Here is a 22691-nt window from a genome sequence, read left to right as displayed (position 1 = left end):
CGCAAAACACATACGGACCTCTGAATGGACCCAGCCTTACAAGGGGGTGATCAATGACAGGGGGGTGATCAGGGAGTCTATATAGGGTGATCACCCCCCTGTAAGGCTCCATTCAGACGTCCGTATGTGTTTTGCGGATCCGTTCCATGTATCCGTGGATCTGTAAAACACATACGGACATCTGAATGGAGCCTTACAGGGGGGTGATCAATGATAGGGGGTGATCAATGACAGGGGGGTGATCAGGGAGTCTATATGGGGTGATCAGGGGTTAATAAGGGGTTAATAAGTGACAGGGGGGGGTGTAGTGTAGTGTGGTGCTTGGTGCTACTTATTACAGAGCTACCTGTGTCCTCTGGTGGTCGATCCAAGCAAAGGGGACCACCAGAAGACCAGGTAGCAGGTATATTAGACGCTGTTATCAAAACAGCGTCTAATATACCTGTTAGGGGTTAAAAAAAAAATCGCATCTACAGCCTGCCAGCGAACGATCGCCGCTGGCAGGCTGTAGATCCACTCGCTTACCTGCAGTTCCTGTGAACACGCGCGCCTGTGTGCGCGCGTTCACAGGAAATCTCGCGTCTCGCGAGATGACGTGTATATGCGTGACTCTGCCTGGAGCTGCCGCCTCCGGAACGCGATCCTGCGTTAGGCGGTCCGGAGGCGGTTAAACTGACAGAAAAGAACTTGTGATTATGTGGCTCGAGGTAAATTAGGCGGTCAATGGATAAACATTTTACTGTAGGCCAGTACAGGCCACAAAAATTAGGCATTCACCTGACAGAAAATAACTTGTGACTATTTCACTGAAGATACAAATTTTACTGTAGGCCAGTGGAGTACAGGCTCCCAAAAATACCCCCTTAATCAGTATTTTGTGGAAGCAGGTATATAGGACCTCTTAATCAGTATTTTGTAGAAGCAGGTATATCGCACCCCTCAATCAGTATTTTGTGAAAGCAGGTATATCGCACCCCTCAATCAGTATTTTGTGAAAGCAGGTATATAGAACCCCTAAATCAGTATTTTGTAGAAGCAGGAATATAGAACCCCTCAATCAGTATTTTGTGAAAGCAGGTATATCGCACCCCTCAATCAGTATTTTGTGAAAGCAGGTATATAGAACCCCTAAATCAGTATTTTGTAGAAGCAGGAATATAGAACCCCTCAATCAGTATTTTGTGGAAGCAGGTATGTCACAGCCATTGCAATTAATTGTTCCAATAGCGTTTGTCCCTCTGTGTAGCTGCAGTATCGCAGCAGAACCGCACACAACTGCTGCACAATACAAATCCACTATAATATACTGTCTATGTTAGAAAGTATATTGTAAATATATCACACCCCTCAGTAAGTCACACCTATCGATAGCACACCTATACCAGTCCTTAAAATAACTTTTGTTGCCCTATTAGCTAGCGCTTGGTGTCCCTAACAGCCTGTCCCTGCTCCACACAGCAACCTCTCCCTACACTGGCAAAACACTAAATGTAAAATGGCTGCCAGGTCATGTTCTTTTTATAGGGTGGGGGGTGTGTCCATGTGCTGAAACATCTCAATTGGCTGTCCTGTCCCACCTGATGGATGTGTCTTGGGTCAAACTTCGGCGCAATGCAAAAGAATATGGCGCAAGCGAACATCGCCATATGTTCGCATGTTCGGCAAATCGCGAACAAGCAAAATTCGCAACGAAACGACGGCAGGGCGAACCGCAAGGCCATCTCTATTTCTAAGCCAAAAGCAGGTGTGGTCTAAAACACAGATGAGATGCTAATAATTCCATTTCATTTCTGTTTTGGACCCACTGTTTTTGGCTTACAATTACTGATGTCAAAAACACTGACAAAATACTGACTGTCTGAAAGAGGTCATTAAAGTTCTGCATGCAAATTAAGCATAAGGCATCTTTCAGACAATCAGTATTTGGTCACTGTATTTGATCAGAATTGGTAATCCCAAAGCAGGAGTGGGTCCACGACACAGATGAGATGCTAATAGTGTTGAGCGAGCATGCTCGGCCAAACTGCTGTTCGGCTCGAGCATCTCTATGCTCGGCACATCGGAGTGCTCGGCCGAATACTGTGGGTGCTTGAGTACAATTTAATATGATGAAAGTCAATGGGAGACCCGAGCATCAAGCCAGGCACCCCCCGCTCTGAAGAAGAGAGGGTGTCTGGTTCACAAAAACAGGTTAGAAATTGATGGAAACCCCATCGAAATGGATGGGAACCAGCGTTAAGAGGATTGCTGGATATGTCTTGGACTCCTATTATCTACGACATGCTATAGACAGATGACAGGCTTAGTCAGCATACTTTACAATGGCAGCCTTGTGAACATTCCAAACCAGCTCTCATCTAACTGAGAGCCAGTAAGCCTCAAAGTTACTTCAGATCTGTTGGATGGCTTGGGTGGACCTAAATCAATATCATTAGGGTGACAAAAAGTTGATTGTCCTAACATAATATTTAATAACCTTTCTATACAGTTTTGTCATGTAAAAACTCATTTGCATAAACATGGGCATATGGGAAAGACATGCGAATGAGCAGAATCTGCCTTGTTTTTCAGCTGAAAAACCATTTGCATGGAAAATTTGCGATCTACACTACTCATGAACAGCGCCATCTACTGGTTTCATAGTCTTATGACAAGAGTATCAGTCTTGTCATAAGACTATGAAACCAATAGATGGCGCTGTTCATGACTCATGAACAGCGCCATCTATTGGTTTCATAGTCTTATGACAAGACTATTACTCTTGTCATAAGACTATGAAACCAATAGATGGCCCTGTTCATCTTGTTGGAGCGCTAGTAAGTGGGGCACACTGCTCAACAGAGTCCACACACCGTGTAGCGCTCAGCCTATAATAGCCTACACCAGGGATGCTCAACCTGCGGCCCTCCAGCTGTTGTAAAACTACAACTCCCACCATGCCCTGCTGTAGGCTGATAGCTGTAAGCTGTCTAGGCATGCTGGGAGTTGTAGTTTTGCAACAGCTGGAGGGCCGCAGGTTGAGCATCCCTGGCCTACACTAACACTGAGGTGTATATCGGATTGCTGCTATCATTCACACATCTTCTAGCACTTTATCTGCAGTAATATAAGCTTGATAGGGTGTATCTGAGGACTATTGCCCTGCTTGTAATGACTCATGAACAGCGCCATCTATTGGTTTCATAGTCTTATGACAAGTCTATGAATCCAATAGATGGCGCTGTTCCTGAGTAGTGTAGATCGTGAATATTCTAATCGCTAATTTTTATTGTGAATTTTCCATGCAAATGAGTACTTGAGCAATACGAGCAATATGAGTCTTGTCATAAGACTATGAAACCAATAGATGGCGCTGTTCATGAGTAGTGTAGATCACAAATTTTCCATGCAAATGATTTTTCAGCTGTCTTTCCCATATGCCCATGTTTATGCAAATTAGTTTTTACATGACAAAGCTGTATAGAAATGTTATTGAATATTATGTTTGTACAATCAGAAAACTTTTTGTCTCCCTAATAATATTGATCTATGTGCGCAGGTCCACCCAAGCCATCCAACCGATCTGAAGTAACTTTGAGGCTTACTGGCTCCCAGTCAGATGAGAGCTGGTGTGGAATGTCTCATAGTGCACAAGGCTGCCATTGTAAGGTATGCTGACTGTTATCTGTCTCATGGATAGATTAATGGCTTGCACTTACATGGCTTTTGGCATATAGCCTTTGTGTGGTTGTCTTTTGCATGTCGTAGATAATAGGAGTCCAAGACACATCCAGCTATTCTCTTAATGCTGTTTCCAAACCATTTTGATGAGGTTTCCATTAATTTCTAACCTTTTTTTGTGAACCAGATACCCTTTTCTCTTCCAAGCAGGGGGTGCCTGGGGTTCTCCCATTGACTTCCATTGTGCTTGGTAGAGCACATGAGCATACCGATGTGTTTGGCCAGAGCACACGAGCCCTTTGGTGCTCGATCAACATTAGATGCTGTAGGGATTTCCCAAATGGTAGCCTTCAGATAAATACACAGTAGCCTTTTAGTGGTGGAAATCAAAGTAATAAATGTCTTTTATTGTTGGCACACCACAATTCAACAGGCGGTAGTGATCAGCTTACTTCAGCTGACACTTAAAGAAAAACAGTTCAGTCTTGAATCTGAAAAATCACATAGAAAGTTTTAGGGCACAGTACCGTACTCCCCACGGAGTGGATGGGAACCTTGCTTTGTCCTTTGTCCTTTGTCTCTCGGCAGAGACCCTCTGGTTTTCACTTGGCTCCAAAAACACACAGCTACACAGAGCTCCATCAGCCAGGTAATCACACCACTGACCCTGCTGGCTGACTTTTTGTAAGCCCGTCAAAACCCGGCCTGGACCATGGGGAACAGCCAACCCTCCCTGCACTTTGGCTGCTCCCAGTAAGAGCCGGCCCGGATTAGCTTTTCACAGCTATGCTAACTATCAAAGTGTCCATCAGCAACTGCTGCGGACATTTACACTACTGGCTCCTACTTCACCGAGGCCAGGAACCTCGGTGACACATATCTTCCATCTATGATGGTCCCTTGTGCCTTTCTACATATCCCCCCCCTCTGCCCAGAGTCGGGGGTCTGGGCAACTCCAGCAAACATGCAGTGTACTCTGGATAGGGCATCCGCATTTTCTTGTAGCCTTCCCGGCCTATGCTCTACCGAAAACCTAAAGTCCTGTAGAGCTAGAAACCAACGGGTGACACGGGCATTCTTACCCTTTTTCTCTCTTAACCATTGCAGAGGGGCATGATCCGAGACCAGTGTAAATCTCCGTCCCAGGAGATAGTATCGGAGACAATCAAGGGCCCACTTAATGGCTAAGCATTCCCTTTCAATTATAGAGTAATTCCGCTCTGCCGGGGACAGTTTTCTGCTGAGGTAACACACGAGATGTTCCTCCTCATTTATGACTTGAGACATTACTGCCCCTATGCCTACTTCTGATGCATCTGTTTGAACAATAAAGTCCCGGGAGAAGTCAAGGGCTACCAAGATGGGCTGTCTACAGAGGGCGGACTTAAGTTTTTGGAAGGCCTCTTCAGCCTCCGGGGACCACTTGATTACAGCAGACTTTCCCCCTTTTGTAAGGTCGGTCAGGGGTACTGCTATTTCTGCAAACTTAGGAACAAATCTCCTGTAGTATCCCACAATACCGAGAAAGGCTTTGACCTGTTTCTTGGTAAGTGGGCGGGGCCATTTTTGGATAGCTTCCACTTTAGTTACTTGGGGTTTTATTATACCTCTTCCTACGATATATCCCAAGTATCGAGCCTCTTCCAACCCCATGGCACACTTACTTGGATTTATAGTGAACCCGGCCTTTCGTAGTGCATCTAGGATGCTCTGAACTTTACTGAGATGACTCTCCCAATCTTGACTGAAGATCACTATATCATCCAAGTAAGCGGCCGTATATTCCCGATGTGGGCGTAAGATTTGGTCCATAGCTCTCTGGAAGGTGGCAGGGGCCCCTTGCAACCCAAATGGCATCCTAACGTACTGGAAGGACCCTTCCGGTGTAGCAAACGCAGTTTTTTCCCTAGCTTCTCTCGACAATGGAATTTGCCAGTATCCCTTTGTAAGATCCAGGGTCGTTATGTATCAAGCTGGCCCTAGTCTCTCAATGAGATCATCCACCCGGGGCATGGGATAAGCATCTACTTTGGACACGTCGTTTAATTTTCGGTAGTCATTACAAAATCGCCATTCTCCATTGGGCTTCGGGACTAGACCACCCACTTTTGGATTCCTCAATTACCCCCAGTTTTAACATTCTCTGGACCTCTTTGGAAACTATCTCCCTTCGGGCCTCAGGTATCCTGTACGGTTTTAAATTTACTCGCGCCTGAGGTTCCGTTAGAATTTCATGTTCCACGACCTTGGTTAAGCCAGGGGTTTCTGTAAACAAGTCCCTATTCTGCTGTAACAGGAGCCGGCATTGGTATTTTTGGGAAGGGGACAGGGTTTCGGCAATTTTTACATTGTCGATGGTGGCGTCTGGTTGGGTCAACAGACATGGGCTCTCAGGAGGGTCCCTATCCTTCCATGGTTTTAACAAGTTGATGTGGTAGATTTGATAGGGCTTTCTCCTACCTGGCTGATATACCCGGTAATTAACTTCGCCCACCCTCTCAGTTATCTCATAGGGCCCTTGCCACTTGGCCAGGAACTTGCTCTCCACTGTGGGGACTAAGACTAAAACACGGTCCCCAGGACTGAACTGTCTAAAACGGGCGGTCCTGTTGTATACGTTCGCTTGCGCCTCCTGTGCTTGGAGCATATGCTCTTTCACAATAGGTGTCATTTGAGCTATTCGCTCCTGCAATGTAGTCACATGTTCAATGACACTTTTGTAAGGCGTGACCTCACTCTCCCAGGTCTCCTTAGCGATATCTAACAGGCCTCGTGGATGCCTTCCATACAACAACTCAAAAGGCGAGAAACCTGTTGACACTTGGGGTACCTCTCTGATTGAGAACAGTAGATAAGGCAACAGGTAATCCCAATCTCTGCCATCTTTCTCAACCACTTTTTTCAACATGGCCTTCAAAGTTTTATTGAAGCGTTCCACCAGGCCATCTGTCTGTGGGTGGTACACTGAGGTACGCAACTGGTTAATTTTTAATACTTTACAGAGATCCTGCATGACCCTGGACATGAACGGGGTCCCCTGGTCAGTCAGGATCTCCTTGGGCAGCCCTGTTCTGGAGAAAATCTGAAACAGTTCTCTGGCTATAACTTTAGAGGTAGCTTTCCTCAAGGGCACCGCCTCCGAGTATCGGGTAGCATAATCCATTACCACTAATATATATTGGTGCCCCCTTGCAGATTTTACCAAAGGCCCGACTAAATCCATCGCAATTCTCTCGAATGGTATCTCGATAATTGGTAATGGTATTAGAGGGCTGCGGAAGTTTGCGACTGGAGAGGTTACTTGGCACATAGGGCAGGATTGGCAGTAATCCTTAATTTCTCTGTAACACCCGGGCCAATAAAACCTCTGCAAAACCCTTTCAAGCGTTTTCTCAGCCCCTAAGTGTCCCCCTAATACATGGTTATGTGCCAGGTCCATTACCATGCGTCGGTATGCTTTAGGAACCACGAGCTGTTCAACTAATTCTTCCCGGATTTTAGTCACCCGGTACAACAAGTTTTCATTCATTGCAAAGTGAGGGTACCTTTCGTCTGCCCCTGGCTCTTGAGGTGCCCCATTTACTACCCCCACATTGTTTAAGGCCCCTTTTAGAGTCTCATCTCGGAACTGAGCAGTCCCAAAGTTTCCCCGAGACACCTCTAAGTCGGGGACCATCTCCTCAAGGGCAGACTCTTCCTCATTCTCACCTACCATGGCCGAGAACGGAAAGTCAGGGACTATCTCAGGGTCACGGAGCACGGGGCTGTCTGCAGCACCAGGGTGTTGCTGCGGTACTGCCTTGGCCCACAGGTCCCAGAACACAGGACAGTCTCGGCCAATGATCATCTCATGCATCAACCCCTGCACTACCCCTACCTGGTGGTATACCGTACACTCTTCAGTTTTTAAGGTCACCTGGGCTATTGGGTAGACCTTGGTATCACCATGAATGAAGGTGACTCCCAAGGTCTTCCCAGGAACCAACTTATGAGGAATACTGGCTGTTAGGAGCGTGACCAGGCTCCCCGAGTCCAGAAGTCCCTTTGTGGGGTTGCCATTCACATTAATTGTACAAAAAGGGAGTCCTCCCTCAACATTAGGAACCGCACTACACGCAAACAGTGAGGTTCGTCTCCCCACAGAACAGTCCATTTGTTCTGGGCTGATGGGACATTGGGCTGCCATATGTCCCAGGCCACGGCACCTCCAGCAGATGACCTCTCTTAAGGACGGTCGTGGCGTTGGTTCTGATAGACTCTTGGCCTCATAACGTCCACCCCGGGGGGTTTTAGTCCCTTTTAGTCCCTTTTTCTACGTCATCCTCTGCGGTCATTTTTTGTAAGGCAGATTGCACGTTTTTTATTCCGCCCACATTCTGTTCAGCCACATACCCCGCTGGTTGTGCGGCCACCCTCTCTCTTAGGGTTGCAATTTGCTCCGCCAGTAGGCGGTTCGTCTCCTGCTGATGGGCATTAGCCTGCCGTTGTTGCTCTAATGCCTGTTGCTGCTGTAGATTGCTCTGCACCATCTGCTTGATAAGATCCTCCATTTTCATTGATTCTTGTTGAAGCTCCGCTGCTGCTTTAACCCAAGACATCAATTGAAAAACTTCCTTTCAACAAAAAAAAAATCCATTCAGTAATTTAGGCTACTGGCCCTTTAACCACCTCAGCCCCCAGTGCTTAAACACCCTGAAAGACCAGGCCACTTTTTACACTTCTGACCTACACTACTTTCACCGTTTATTGCTCGGTCATGCAACTTACCACCCAAATGAATTTTACCTCCTTTTCTTCTCACTAATAGAGCTTTCATTTGGTGGTATTTCATTGCTGCTGACATTTTTACTTTTTTTGTTATTAATCGAAATTTAACGATTTTTTTGCAAAAAAATTACATTTTTCACTTTCAGTTGTAAAATTTTGCAAAAAAAACAAGATCCATATAGAAATTTTGCTCTAAATTTATAGTTCTACATGTCTTTGATAAAAAAAAAATGTTTGGGTAAAAAAAAAATGGTTTGGGTAAAAGTTATAGCGTTTACAAACTATGGTACAAAAATGTGAATTTCCGCTTTTTGAAGCAGCTCTGACTTTCTGAGCACCTGTCATGTTTCCTGAGGTTCTACAATGGCCAGACAGTACAAACACCCCACAAATGACCCCATTTCGGAAAGTACACACCCTAAGGTATTCGCTGATGGGCATAGTGAGTTCATAGAACTTTTTATTTTTTGTCACAAGTTAGCGGAAAATGATGATTTATTTTTTTTTTTTCTTACAAAGTCTCATATTCCACTAACTTGTGACAAAAAATAAAAACTTCTATGAACTCACTATGCCCATCACGAAATACCTTGGGGTCTCTTCTTTCCAAAATGGGGTCACTTGTGGGGTAGTTATACTGCCCTGGCATTCTAGGGGCCCAAATGTGTGGTAAGGAGTTTGAAATCAAATTCTGTAAAAAATGACGAGTGAAATCCGAAAGGTGCTCTTTGGAATATGGGCCCCTTTGCCCACCTAGGCTGCAAAAAAGTGTCACACATCTGGTATCTCTGTACTCAGGAGAAGTTGAGGAATGTGTTTTGGGGTGTCTTTTTACATATACCCATGCTGGGTGAGATAAATATCTTGGTCAAATGCCAACTTTGTATAAAAAAATGGGAAAAGTTGTCTTTTGCCAAGATATTTCTCTCACCCAGCATGGGTATATGTAAAAAGACACCCCAAAACACATTCCCCACCTTCTCCTGAGTACGGCAATACCAGATGTGTGACACTTTTTTGCAGCCTAGGTGGGCAAAGGGGCCCATATTCCAAAGAGTACCTTTCGGATTTCACAGGTCATTTTTTACAGAATTTGATTTCAAACTCCTTACCACACATTTGGGCCCCTAGAATGCCAGGGCAGTATAACTACCCCACAAGTGACCCCATTTTGGAAAGAAGACACCCCAAGGTATTTCGTGAGGGGCATGGCAAGTTCCTAGAATTTTTTATTTTTTGTCACAAGTTAGTGGAAAATGATGATTTTTTTTATTTTATTTTTTTCATACAAAGTCTCATATTCCACTAACTTGTGACAAAAAATAAAAACTTCCATGAACTCACTATGCCCATCAGCGAATACCTTGGGGTCTCTTCTTTCCAAAATGGGGTCACTTGTGGGGTAGTTATACTGCCCTGGCATTCTAGGGGCCCAAATGTGTGGTAAGGAGTTTGAAATCAAATTCTGTAAAAAATGACCTGTGAAATCCGAAAGGTGCTCTTTGGAATATGGGCCCCTTTGCCCACCTAGGCTGCAAAAAAGTGTCACACATCTGGTATTGCCGTACTCAGGAGAAGGTGGGGAATGTGTTTTGGGGTGTCATTTTACATATACCCATGCTGGGTGAGATAAATATCTTGGTCAAATGCCAACTTTGTATAAAAAAATGGGAAAAGTTGTCTTTTGCCAAGATATTTCTCTCACCCAGCAGGGGTATATGTAAAATGACACCCCAAAACACATTCCCCACCTTCTCCTGAGTACGGAGATACCAGATGTGTGACACTTTTTTGCAGCCTAGGTGGGCAAAGGGGCCCATATTCCAAAGAGCACCTTTCGGATTTCACAGGTCATTTATTACAGAATTTGATTTCAAACTCCTTACCACACATTCGGGCCCCTAGAATGCCAGGGCAGTATAACTACCCCACAAGTGACCCTATTTTGGAAAGAAGACACCCCAAGGTATTCGCTGATGGGCATAGTGAGTTCATGGAAGTTTTTATTTTTTGTCACAAGTTAGTGGAATATGAGACTTTGTATGAAAAAAAAATCAAAAAAAAAAAATCAGCATTTTCCACTAACTTGTGACAAAAAATAAAAAATTCTAGGAACTCGCCATGCCCCTCACGGAATACCTTGGGGTGTCTTCTTTCCAAAATGGGGTCACTTGTGGGGTAGTTATACTGCCCTGGCATTTTCCAGGGGCCCTAATGTGTGGTAAGTAGGTAAATGACCTGTGAAATCCTAAAGGTGCTCTTTGGAATATGGGCCCCTTTGCCCACCTAGGCTGCAAAAAAGTGTCACACATGTGGTATCACCGTATTCAGGAGAAGTTGGGGAATGTGTTTTGGGGTGTCATTTTACATATACCCTTGCTGGGTGAGAGAAATATCTTGGCAAAAGACAACTTTTCCCATTTTTTTTATACAAAGTTGGCATTTGACCAAGATATTTCTCTCACCCAGCATGGGTATATGTAAAATGACACCCCAAAACACATTCCCCAACTTCTCCTGAGTACGGCGATACCAGATGTGTGACACTTTTTTGCAGCCTAGATGCGCAAAGGTGCCCAAATTCCTTTTAGGAGGGCATTTTTAGACATTTGGATATCAGACTTCTTCTCACGCTTTGGGGCCCCTAGAATGCCAGGGCAGTATAAATACCCCACATGTGACCCCATTTTGGAAAGAAGACACCCCAAGGTATTCAATGAGGGGCATGGCGAGTTCATAGAAAAAAAAAAATTTTGCCACAAGTTAGCGGAAATTGATATTTTAAATTTTTTTCTCACAAAGTCTCCCGTTCCGCTAACTTGGGACAAAAATTTCAATCTTTCATGGACTCAATATGCCCCTCACGGAATACCTGGGGGTGTCTTCTTTCCGAAATGGGGTCACATGTGGGGTATTTATACTGCCCTGGCATTCTAGGGGCCCTAAAGCGTGAGAAGAAGTCTGGAATATAAATGTCTAAAAATTTTTACGCATTTGGATTCCGTGAGGGGTATGGTGAGTTCATGTGAGATTTTATTTTTTGACACAAGTTAGTGGAATATGAGACTTTGTAAGAAAAAAAAAAAATAATTCCGCTAACTTGGGCCAAAAAAATGTCTGAATGGAGCCTTACAGAGGGGTGATCAATGACAGGGGGGGTGATCAATGACAGGGGGGGTGATCAATGACAGGGGGGGTGATCAATGACAGGGGGGTGATCAATGACAGGGGGGTGATCAGGGAGTCTATATGGGGTGATCACCACAGTCATTGATCACGCCCCTGTAAGGCTTCATTCAGACGTCCGGATGCGTTTTGCGGATCCGATCCATCTATCAGTGCATCCGTAAAAATCATGCGGACGTCTGAATGGAGCTTTACAGGGGGTTGATCAATGACAGGGGTGTAATCAATGACAGGGGGGTGATCAGGGAGTCTATATGGGGTGATAACCACAGTCATTGATCACGCCCCTGTAAGGCTTCATTCAGACGTCCGGATGCGTTTTGCGGATCGGATCCATCTATCAGTGCATCCGTAAAAATCATGCGGACATCTGAATGGAGCTTTACAGGGGGGTGATCAGGGAGTCTATATGGGGTGATCACCACAGTCATTGATCATGCCCCTGTAAGGCTTCATTCAGACGTCCGGATGCGTTTTGCGGATCGGATCCATCTATCAGTGCATCCGTAAAAATCATGCGGACATCTGAATGGAGCTTTACAGGGGGGTGATCAGGGAGTCTATATGGGGTGATCACCACAGTCATTGATCATGCCCCTGTAAGGCTTCATTCAGACGTCCGGATGCGTTTTGCGGATCCGATCCATCTATCAGTGGATCCGTAAAAATCATGCGGACGTCTGAATGGAGCTTTACAGGGGGGTAATCAATGACAGGGGGGTGATCAGGGAGTCTATATGGGGTGATAACCACAGTCATTGATCACGCCCCTGTAAGGCTTCATTCAGACGTCCGGATGCGTTTTGCGGATCCGATCCATCTATCAGTGGATCCGTAAAAATCATGCGGACGTCTGAGTGGAGCTTTACAGGGGGTTGATCAATGACAGGGGGGTGATCAGGGAGTCTATATGGGGTGATCAGGGGTGATCAGGGGCTAATAAGGGGTTAATAAGTGACGGGGGGGGGGGGTGTAGTGTAGTGTAGTGGTGCTTGGTGGGACTTTACTGAGCTACCTGTGTCCTCTGGTGGTCGATCCAAACAAAGGGGACCACCAGAGGACCAGGTAGCAGGTATATTAGACGCTGTTATCAAAACAGCGTCTAATATACCTGTTAGGGTTAAAAAAAAACACATCTCCAGCCTGCCAGCGAACGATCGCCGCTGGCAGGCTGGAGATCCACTCTCTTACCTTCCGTTCCTGTGAGCGCGCGCGCCTGTGTGCGCGCGTTCACAGGAAATCTCGCGTCTCGCGAGATGACGCATATATGCGTGACTGTGCGCAGGGCTGCCACCTCCGGAACGCGATCCTGCGTTAGGCGGTCCGGAGGTGGTTAAGAGTCCAACCAGAGAAAAAAAAACAGCTTCTGACATTTAACTTGTTGTTGCTTCAAGCAATCCGGGGTGTTCCCGCATCCGACACCAATTGTAGGGATTTCCCAAATGGTAGCCTTCAGATAAATACACAGTAGCCTTTTAGTGGTGGAAATCAAAGTAATAAATGTCTTTTATTGTTGGCACACCACAATTCAACAGGCGGCAGTGATCAGCTTACTTCAGCTGACACTTAAAGAAAAACAGTTCAGTCTTTAATCTGAAAAATCACATAGAAAGTTTTAGGGCACAGTACCGTACTCCCCACGGAGTGGATGTGAACCTTGCTTTGTCCTTTGTCCTTTGTCTCTCGGCAGAGACCCTCTGGTTTTCACTTGGCTCCAAAAACACACAGCTACACAGAGCTCCACCATCAGCCAGGTAATCACACCACTGACCCTGCTGGCTGACTTTTTGTAAGCCCGTCAAAACCCGGCCTGGACCATGGGGAACAGCCAACCCTCCCTGCACTTTGGCTGCTCCCAGTAAGAGCCGGCCCGGATTAGCTTTTCACAGCTATGCTAACTATCAAAGTGTCCATCAGCAACTGCTGCGGACATTTACACTACTGACTCCTACTTCACCGAGGCCAGGAACCTCGGTGACACATATCTTCCATCTATGATGGTCCCTTGTGCCTTTCTACAATGCTAATAATTTCATTACATTTTACCTCTGTTTTGGATCCACTCCTTTTTTTGGCTTACAAATACTGATGCAAAATACTCTCCAAATACTGACCATCTGGAAGAGACCTTCAAAATCCTGCATACTTTTTTCCTGATTTGAGACATAAATGACCAAAACAGATGCAATCTGACCATAAGTCTTCTTTCACGTGGTCAGTTTTTGCTTTTGTGTTTGATCAGTATTTTAAGGTAAAAGCAGGAGTGGGTCCAAAACACATAAGAGATGCAAATATTTTTATGACATTTTATCTCTGTTTTGGACCCACTCCTGCTTTTGGCTTAGAATTACTGATCAAATGCTGACCGCCTGAATCCGTGCTCAAAATATAGGTTTGTTTGTATTTTTTTGTTTTCTGTAATTCTAACATATCAGAAGAACGGAAAAATAAACAATGATATGAACACAACCTTACTGCCCCCTCCCCACTCGACCATATGGCCACTACTTGAATCTTGGGGCACTGCACGGTTAAGTGTACGGCAATAAATTAGACCTGGCGGTAACAGTGACCTATAAATACGCTACTTTCACACTCGCGTTTTGTGCGGATGTGGACGGATCCGTTCAGATAATACAACCGATTGCATCCATTCATAACCGATCCAAAGCGGAATGGAGACTGAACTGATGCAAAGTGAAGTATACTGAGTGGATCCTTTTCCATTCAGAATGCATTTGGACAAAACTGATCCGTTTTGGACCGCTTTTGAGAGCCCTGAATGGATCTCACAAACTGAAAACAAAAACGCGAGTGTGAAAGTAGACAAATACTGACGCACAGTAAATCTACAGCTAATAGAAGGGATTATTCGTTAAATTCTAACGATAATTTGTTTTCCCTTAGTCCTAACAGCAGCACAGATGGGGTTAACTGCCCCTGTGGACTGGTAGGACCGGCGGAATTTTAATGAGCCAAAGAACCAATAAACGATCTTCAGCTCCCTGAAAGGGAGGAGATCACCCCCCAGCCCACCATGTTTTTAACAAGCATAATGTATCTAGGGTGGGATATTTGTGTGCTGCTGTTAGGACTAAGGGAAAACAAATTATCGTTAGAAATTAACGATTCCCTTACGTCCTACCAGCAGCACAGATGGGGAGATAGCAAGAAGAATCCCCTAGGGAGGGTCCTCATGCCTGGCAGAACTAAGAACAGTCGGCCCAAAGGCCAAAAACTCTGCCATCCTAGCATCTATCCTATAATGGGAGATGAAGGTTGACTCAGAGCTCCAGGAGGCCGCCTTACAGATCAACTCTAAGGGGAGAAGTCTTCTCTCCGCAACCGAGGTGGAGACCGCCCTAGTAGAATGGGCTCTCACAAACTCAGGAGGATCTAAGGATTGGGAGACGAAAGCTTCCTTAATGGCCTCCTTGATCCAGCGACTAATGGTAGCTTTAGACGCTTTACGGCCTTTAGACTTACCGGCAAACAGGATAAGGAGATTCTCATCTACCCTGAACTCTCTAGATCTATCCACATAGATCTGGAGGCATCTTGAAATATCCAGCGGGTCTCTAGCTGGAGTATCAGAGGAGGAGGCTGTAAACAAAACTGGTAAAGAGATTACCTGATTGATATTTTGGAAGGTAGGCACCTTAGGCCTGAAGTATGGTAAAAACTTCAGGAGTACTCTATCCTGTAAGAAAATAATGTACGGGTGAATTGCAGAGAAAGCCTGCAATTCAGAGATTCTTTTGGCTGAAGCTATAGCCAGAAGAAAGACCATTTTTAAAGTCAAAAATTTGAAATTTACCTCCTCCAAGGGCTCGAAGGGGGGAGATGCTAGCCCCCTGAGCACTACTGAAAGATCCCACTGGGGGATAGGTTTCAGTATAGTAGGCTTTAGTCTTTCAGCTCCCTTCAGGAAGCGTTTAATGAGTGGGTCCCGAGAATGTGGCCTGTTGAGACAGGCCGAGATGGCACAAACCTGTACCTTTAAGGTAGCTGGAGATAGGCCTCTATCTAATCCATCTTGAAGAAATTGTAGTATCGCAGGAAGGGGCGGATCTGCAGACGCCACCTGTCTGGAATCACACCATGCCACGAAGATTCTCATGATCCTGGAGTAGGCCTTCTTTGTAGACTCTGCTCGGGAATGCGATAAAGTTCTCAGGACCGACTCGGAAAGCCCTTCTATGTTGGGAAGGGACTGATCAACCTCCAGGCTGTCAGGTTGAACCTGTGCAGATCTGGGCAGAGGTGAGTGTCCCACGACACCAGGGTCTGCTCCGGGGGGAGTCTCCAGTATTGTCCCCGACTCATCTGAATGAGCTGGGTAAACCAGGATCTCCTGGGCCAGAAAGGTATGATGGCTATTACCGAGGCCTGATCCTGACGGATTTTCATCAATACCCTCGGTATCATGGAAAACGGAGGGAAGATGTAAGCCAGCCTGAACCTCCACGGTATCGACAGAGCATCTATCGCCAGGGGGTTGTCTTCCCTGTACAGGGAACAGAACCTCAGCACCTTGGCGTTGAACCTGGTCGCCATGAGATCCACCTCTGGCATACCCCATCTGTGAACTAGCTGCCTGAAGATCTCCGGATGCAGAGACCACTCCATGGTCGGTAATCCTCGACTTAATCGGTCCGCTATCATATTGAGGGAGCCTCGAATATGAATGGCAGATAGATGGGAAAGGTTTGTCTCTGCCCACCGGAGAATCACCCGATCTCTGACAGAAGGGGCAATGATCTTGTGCTTTCCTGTTTGTTTATATAGAGAACCGCAGTCATATTGTCTGACTGGACTTTCACTGCTTTGCCCCGAATCTGAGGGGCGAAGTGAAGGTGGGCTAGCCGGATAGCTCGCATCTCGCGAAGATTGGAAGAAAGACGCCGCTCCAGGGGGGACCAAGATCCCTGTACTGGGGATCCGTCCAGGTGAGCGCCCCAGCCTACAAGGGACGCGTCTGTAGTCAATATGACCCAAGCTGGTTGGGTCATAGACTTCCCTGCTGGTAGCTGAAACCACTATCTGAGGGAATTCCGGGTTTGACCGGACAGGGAGCATAGGGAATCTAGCCCCGCAAGGCTGACATTCCATAAGTGTAAGACCTCCGACTGAAGAGGACGGAGGTGCCATAGTGCCCAAGGGACTGCGTCCGCAGCCGCTGACATGAGCCCCAGCATCTTCATGAGAGTCCGGATAGAGACTCGACGAGGGACATAAAGGACCTTTGCCAGGTCCTGAATCCGCGCTTTCCTTTCTAGAGTCAACCGGAGGGACATCTCCACAGAGTCGACCACGAATCCTAAATAATGGATTGAAGTCGATGGGCTCACATTCGACTTCTGCCAGTTGATAATCCAGCCCAGGCGGAGGAGAAAGGAAATTGCGATCTGAAGATGGTGGGTAAGGATCGGAACTGAAGAGGCTATGAAAAGCCAATCGTCCAGATAAGGAATAATAGTCAGTCCTTGAAGTCTCAAAGCTGCCACCACCGACACCACCACCTTGGTGAAGATAAGGGGGGCAGAAGAGATTCCGAAGGGAAGCGCGGCGAACTGAAAGTGCCTGCGAACCCCTGAAATCTGGACCGCGATCCTGAGGAGTTTCCGGGACGTGGAATGGATTGGAATGTGAAGATACGCATCCTTGAGGTCCAGAGTAGCCATGACATCCCCGAGGTTGAGGATATGGCTGACTGACCTTATGGTTTCCATGCGAAACCTTGTTTTTCTTATAAATCGATTGAGAAATCTCAAGTCGATGATCATCCGGAGATCTCCCGTCTTTTTGGGAACCAGGAACACTGGTGAATAAATCCCTAGGCCCCTCTCCCCTGCCGGCATCTCCTCTAGGGCTCCCTTGGAGATATAGTCCTGAATGTAAGATTCTAGGACCACTTGTTTGGCAGACCCGAAGTTTCGTGTGGCGATGAATCTCTCTGGGGGGAGAGAGATAAGATCTACCCGGTACCCGACGGAAACTATGTCCTGGACCCAGGGGTCTGCAATCAACCGGCTCCAAGAGTCTTTGAAATGGGAAAGACGGCCCCCCACGGGAATCTGGGGGAGGGGTACGGGAAAATCTAGAGGAGACACTGCAGGGGCAGCAGGGTTTATCCAAGAGCCTCGAGGAGGCCCATAGTCAGGAGGGTTTTGCCTCCCTGGTGGGTTTGCGGGAGCGTCTCGAATATTTACGAGATGGCCCCTCCCAATCTCTGCCCTAGACTGCTGCCCTGGATGACCTCCGCCTTTCTTCTCCTGTCTGGGGCGTCCCCGAAAGGGCTGCTTCCCCTTTTTATCGGAGAGCCCCTCCATTATCTTGTCCAATTCGGACCCGAATAGCCTATCCGGTTCGAAGGGGAGCCCACAAAGGTTGAACTTGGACGCGTTGTCCGCGATCCACGGTTTCAGCCAAAGTGGTCTGCGGGCAGCTGAAACTAGGGCCATAGTTTTGGCGGCCAGCTTCAGCTGCATCTGGGTGGAATCGACCAGAAAGTCCATAGCCAGATTGGCTGACTTGAAGGCTGCCAGGATGTCATCCCTTGATACGCTCTGATCCACGTCCGTCTGGATTTGGTTGAGCTTGGAGCGTAAATAGGCGGCTACCTCCGTGCCCGCAATTGAAGTTGATGCGGAGGCAGCAGCCGCCGCGTAACTCCTTCTAAGGGTGCACTCTGCCCTCCGGTCTAGAGGGTCCTGCAGACTAGACCCATCGTCTGCAGGGACTAGAGTGCGCCGGGACAACTTAGCTATAGCCATGTCCACCTTGGGAACGGAACCCCACGATTCCACCAAGGGTTTAGCCATCGGGTACATGAGTTTGAATTTTCTGGTGAGCACTGGACCTTTCTCAGGCTTTCTCCACTCTGTGCGCATCACAGAGAGGAGGGTCTCATCCGCTCTAAAGACACGCTGTGTCCGTCCGGCGGGATCGGAAGACTCCCCCATATCAACATCCTGGTCCCCCGACCTGATGGACTTGAGTAACTTCTGCGTCTTTTCTGGAGGGAAAAAGCAAGAAGTAAATTCTTCTTCCTCAGAAGAAGACCCCACAGAACAGGGGGTAGGTCTTTCGACCGGTGCGACCACCTCCATGGGAGTCTGAGAGGGACCTGGTAGCCTCTCATTAAGCAGCCGTACCACTCCCTTAATGGAATCATCCACGTATGTATTTGTCCACTGGAACATTTCCTGCATCGTGGGTTCCGTGGATGCTGTGCGACAACTCTTACATCTGGAGTAAGGACAGCTGTCGTCTAAGGGTGTGTTACATTCGTAACACGCCAAATGCTTCCTCTTGGCCCCAGCATTCCGCTGATCCGGATCCTTAGGGGAAGCCATAGTCTGTAATTGGAAATAAAAAAACAGGGAGGTGGAGAAACAAGACCTTAAGGGGGCCCACCAGCACTAGAAGAAATTAGAGTTGTGAAAAGAGGAACAACAAAACCCAAGCCAAGCAATACTACAAGAATATCTCAAGGCACAGGGAACTCTGGAGCTAACTTGTGAAAGCGACGCAACCAGAGCACTAACTGATAGGCTCTGGGCGCTTAAAAGGAGGAATCCCCGCCCCCTGGGCGGGTCCTTAATCGTAATTAGCCCAGAGAGATAACAGAGCCTATACTGGCTCAGCTTGTCCTAAATGTCTCCCCAGATTAATCCTGGATCCCAGGATGTCTTTATAGGGAGACAGTTTAATAGAAATGGTGAGTTTTTAAACCTCACCGCATCGCTCCGGAAAACCGGAAGTGACGTAGCGCACCTAGTGCGCGTCACTTCCGGAAGATGGCGGCGCCCATAGCGCCGCACACATGCGGTAGTGGAGAGACGGACACCGCATACTGAGATGAAAGAAGAGGAGAGGGGATACCCCCCTCCCCGACGGTACCCCAGAGACAAAAATCGCCGCGATCAGGCCTAAAATAAAGGCACTGGGACCAAGAAAAAGCGATGCTTTAGCTTAAGGAAAAAAAGAGCCCCTAAGCACTCTTCAGCTCCCAGAGGGGGAGCGACACGCCAGTCCACCTGTCCAGAGGACAGAAAAAAACACGGTGGGCTGGGGGGTGATCTCCTCCCTTTCAGGGAGCTGAAGATCGTTTATTGGTTCTTTGGCTCATTAAAATTCCGCCGGTCCTACCAGTCCACAGGGGCAGTTAACCCCATCTGTGCTGCTGGTAGGACGTAAGGGAATAAGCATGTTTTTGGTCACATCATGCATTAAGAGAATTTTTTTTTCTCCACTACTTTATTGGCTCTGCCCCCATTTCTTTATTTTGCTCCACTAAGAAGCCATTGCACTTAAGGGGTGTGCATGTTTTTTTTGGCTTTACTGAAGGCTGCTGTATGCTTTTATTTTTATTTAACAGAAAGTATTAGTTTTAAATCTTGGTGCACTGCACAGTGATGCAGACGGCGATAAATTACACCTGTAATTCTGACGTCACCGTACTTAGAGAACGGATTAACGATGAATGTGGGTGCACTAGAACGTATTGCACACAGCGATACACTATCCCTGCAATATGTCTGCAGTTTAACTTCCAAGCCTTCACACTGAGATTGGGCCACCAAGTAGGATGAATTTGATTGGGCACAGTGGCCTGGGTATACCTGATTTATTGCGAATCATGACAAATTAATTTGTAACAAATACATTTTCTTGTCAAAGTTCAGTAAATCGACCAAATTGAATTTTTCAAAACTTCGCTCATCACTAGAGAGAACCCAACAGGGCCATGTCCGTCTACCATACTAAGCCATATAGGTGGTTTGTTCAGATGATTGAACAATGTGAGGTCTGAAGACCATAGATTCAGATATCGTAATCATATGGTTTGTCATACAGAAGTGATCAGTATTCCCATCTCACCTATAGATAACAGACACTTCCATATCTTTTCTTCATTCCACAGAAATTCTAATTTGAATTATTATTATTTGCGATTGGGTGCATACAAACTGGGATCTTACTCCAATGAACATGAAGTTAAGGTCTCTGTGAAGGAAATTATCATTCACCCCGAGTACACCGGTGAAGTGGCCAGCAGAGGGGACATTGCTCTTCTGAAGCTCTCCAGTACGGTCACCTACAACAAGTACATCATGCCCATCTCTCTGCCAGCTTCCTCCGTCACCTTCCCCTGTGGCATGGAATGCTGGGTAACCGGCTGGGGAAACATTGCATCAGGAGGTGAGGAACACTTGATATTCGATGAACAGGACTTCTGCCAGTGATACATATCGATATGCAGCTCCCAGCAGTATTATCTGTACCTACATCATTTATATGAATAGACAGAGAGGCAGTACTATCTGTACCTACATCATTTACATGGAGAGACAGGGAGGCAGTACTATCTGTACCTACATCATTTACATGGATAAACAGGGAGGCAGTACTATCTATACCTACATCATTTATATGAATAGACAGCGAGGCAGTACTATCTGTACCTACATCATTTACATGGAGAGTCAGCGAGGCAGTACTATCTGTACCTACATCATTTACATGGATAAACAGGGAGGCAGTACTATCTATACCTACATCATTTATATGAATAGACAGGGAGGCAGTACTATATGTACCTACATCATTTACATGGAGAGACAGCAAGGCAGTACTATCTGTACCTGCATCATTTACATGGATAAACAGGGAGGCAGTACTATCTGTACCTACATCATTTACATGGATAGACAGGGAGGCAGTACTATCTGTACCTACATCATTTATATGAATAGACAGGGAGGCAGTACTATCTGTACCTACATGATTTACATGGATAGACAGGGGGGCAGTACTATCTGTACCTGCATCATTTACATGGATAAACAGGGAGGCAGTACTATCTGTACCTACATCATTTACATGGATAGACAGCGAGGCAGTACTATCTGTACCTACATCATTTACATGGATAAACAGGGAGGCAGTACTATCTGTACCTACATCATTTACATGGATAGACAGGGAGGCAGTACTATCTGTACCTACATCATTTACATGGATAGACAGGGGGGCAGTACTATCTGCACGTATTTACAGGGAGAAACAGGAAGGCAGTACTATCTGTACCTAAATCATTTATATGAAAAAAGTAAAGGCAGTGTTATATGTGCTTTCATCATTTTATATGAGAGGCAGTATTGTATAGAATACATTAGAGATAACATTACCAATTTATTAATATATATAAGGATTTCCATAAAAATAACTTACACATTATTTTAATGTCCAGTGGATCTGCCAGAACCTATGACCCTTCAGAAGGTGGAGGCTCCACTGATAGACCTTGAGCGATGTAGGAAGATGTTTCGTGAGGGTAATGCACCCAGTAATGCCATACTCCTAGATGACATGATATGTGCCGGATTCATAGAAGGAAAGAAAAGCAGCTGCCAGGTACCTCGTTCACACTTGCTTCTGCATGTACCAGTTCACATTTAGAATCCGTCTTCATAAACAGCACTGTGTCCATCTATCATAGAGCAGTTACTAATGAGCAGCTCCAGGATTCTGGCCTCAATTGTGCCAATGTTTGATGCATCTAGCTTTCAATGAATTATCTGCATCTGGATGAGAAGGGACGCAGCTTACTGGGACAGGGAGTGGCATGAGACACAACACTTAGCACCAAAATTGTGCCAAAAATTTGGAGAAAAATTCTGTCTCAAACTGAGTCAAACCTTTAGGCCAAGTTCACACTTTAGTTATTTGATCAGTTATTTCCATCACTTATTGTGAAACAAAACCAGTGGTGAAGCCTCCACAGAGATCAGGTATGATGGAAAGATCTGCACCTCTTCTGTGTGTTTGACCTGCACCTGGTTTTGTCCCCTAAGCCCAACCTGATTATTGTGTGCTCTGATATAATCCGACCTGAGCCCCTGTGATGCATCTGGTGCACGTCTAGAAAGGCCATCTAAGATTACACCATTCATAGGATTAGTAAACCTACCCCATTGAGTGCAGCTCTGGAGTATAATACAGGATGTAATTTGGGATAAGTACAGTATAAGTAATGTATGTACACAGTGGCTGCACCAGCAGAATAGTGA

The 22691-nt window shown here is 46.2% G+C and overlaps 1 protein-coding gene across 1 annotated transcript in view; it reads left to right on the top strand.

Annotated features, from left to right (window-relative positions):
• Positions 1-22691, top strand: part of LOC121007957 (serine protease 33-like) — a 42994-nt gene that overhangs the window by 13985 nt on the left and 6318 nt on the right. Inside the window, exons 3-4 of the mRNA XM_040440224.1 lie at positions 20543-20820; positions 21872-22035. Coding sequence (XP_040296158.1) covers positions 20543-20820; positions 21872-22035 — 442 coding nt within the window. The remainder of the gene's footprint in view (positions 1-20542; positions 20821-21871; positions 22036-22691) is intronic.

The sequence above is a fragment of the Bufo bufo genome, chromosome 7 (assembly GCF_905171765.1).
Source record: "Bufo bufo chromosome 7, aBufBuf1.1, whole genome shotgun sequence".
In the NCBI taxonomy this organism is placed as follows: domain Eukaryota; kingdom Metazoa; phylum Chordata; class Amphibia; order Anura; family Bufonidae; genus Bufo; species Bufo bufo.
This window is presented reverse-complemented; position numbering and strand designations above follow the sequence as displayed.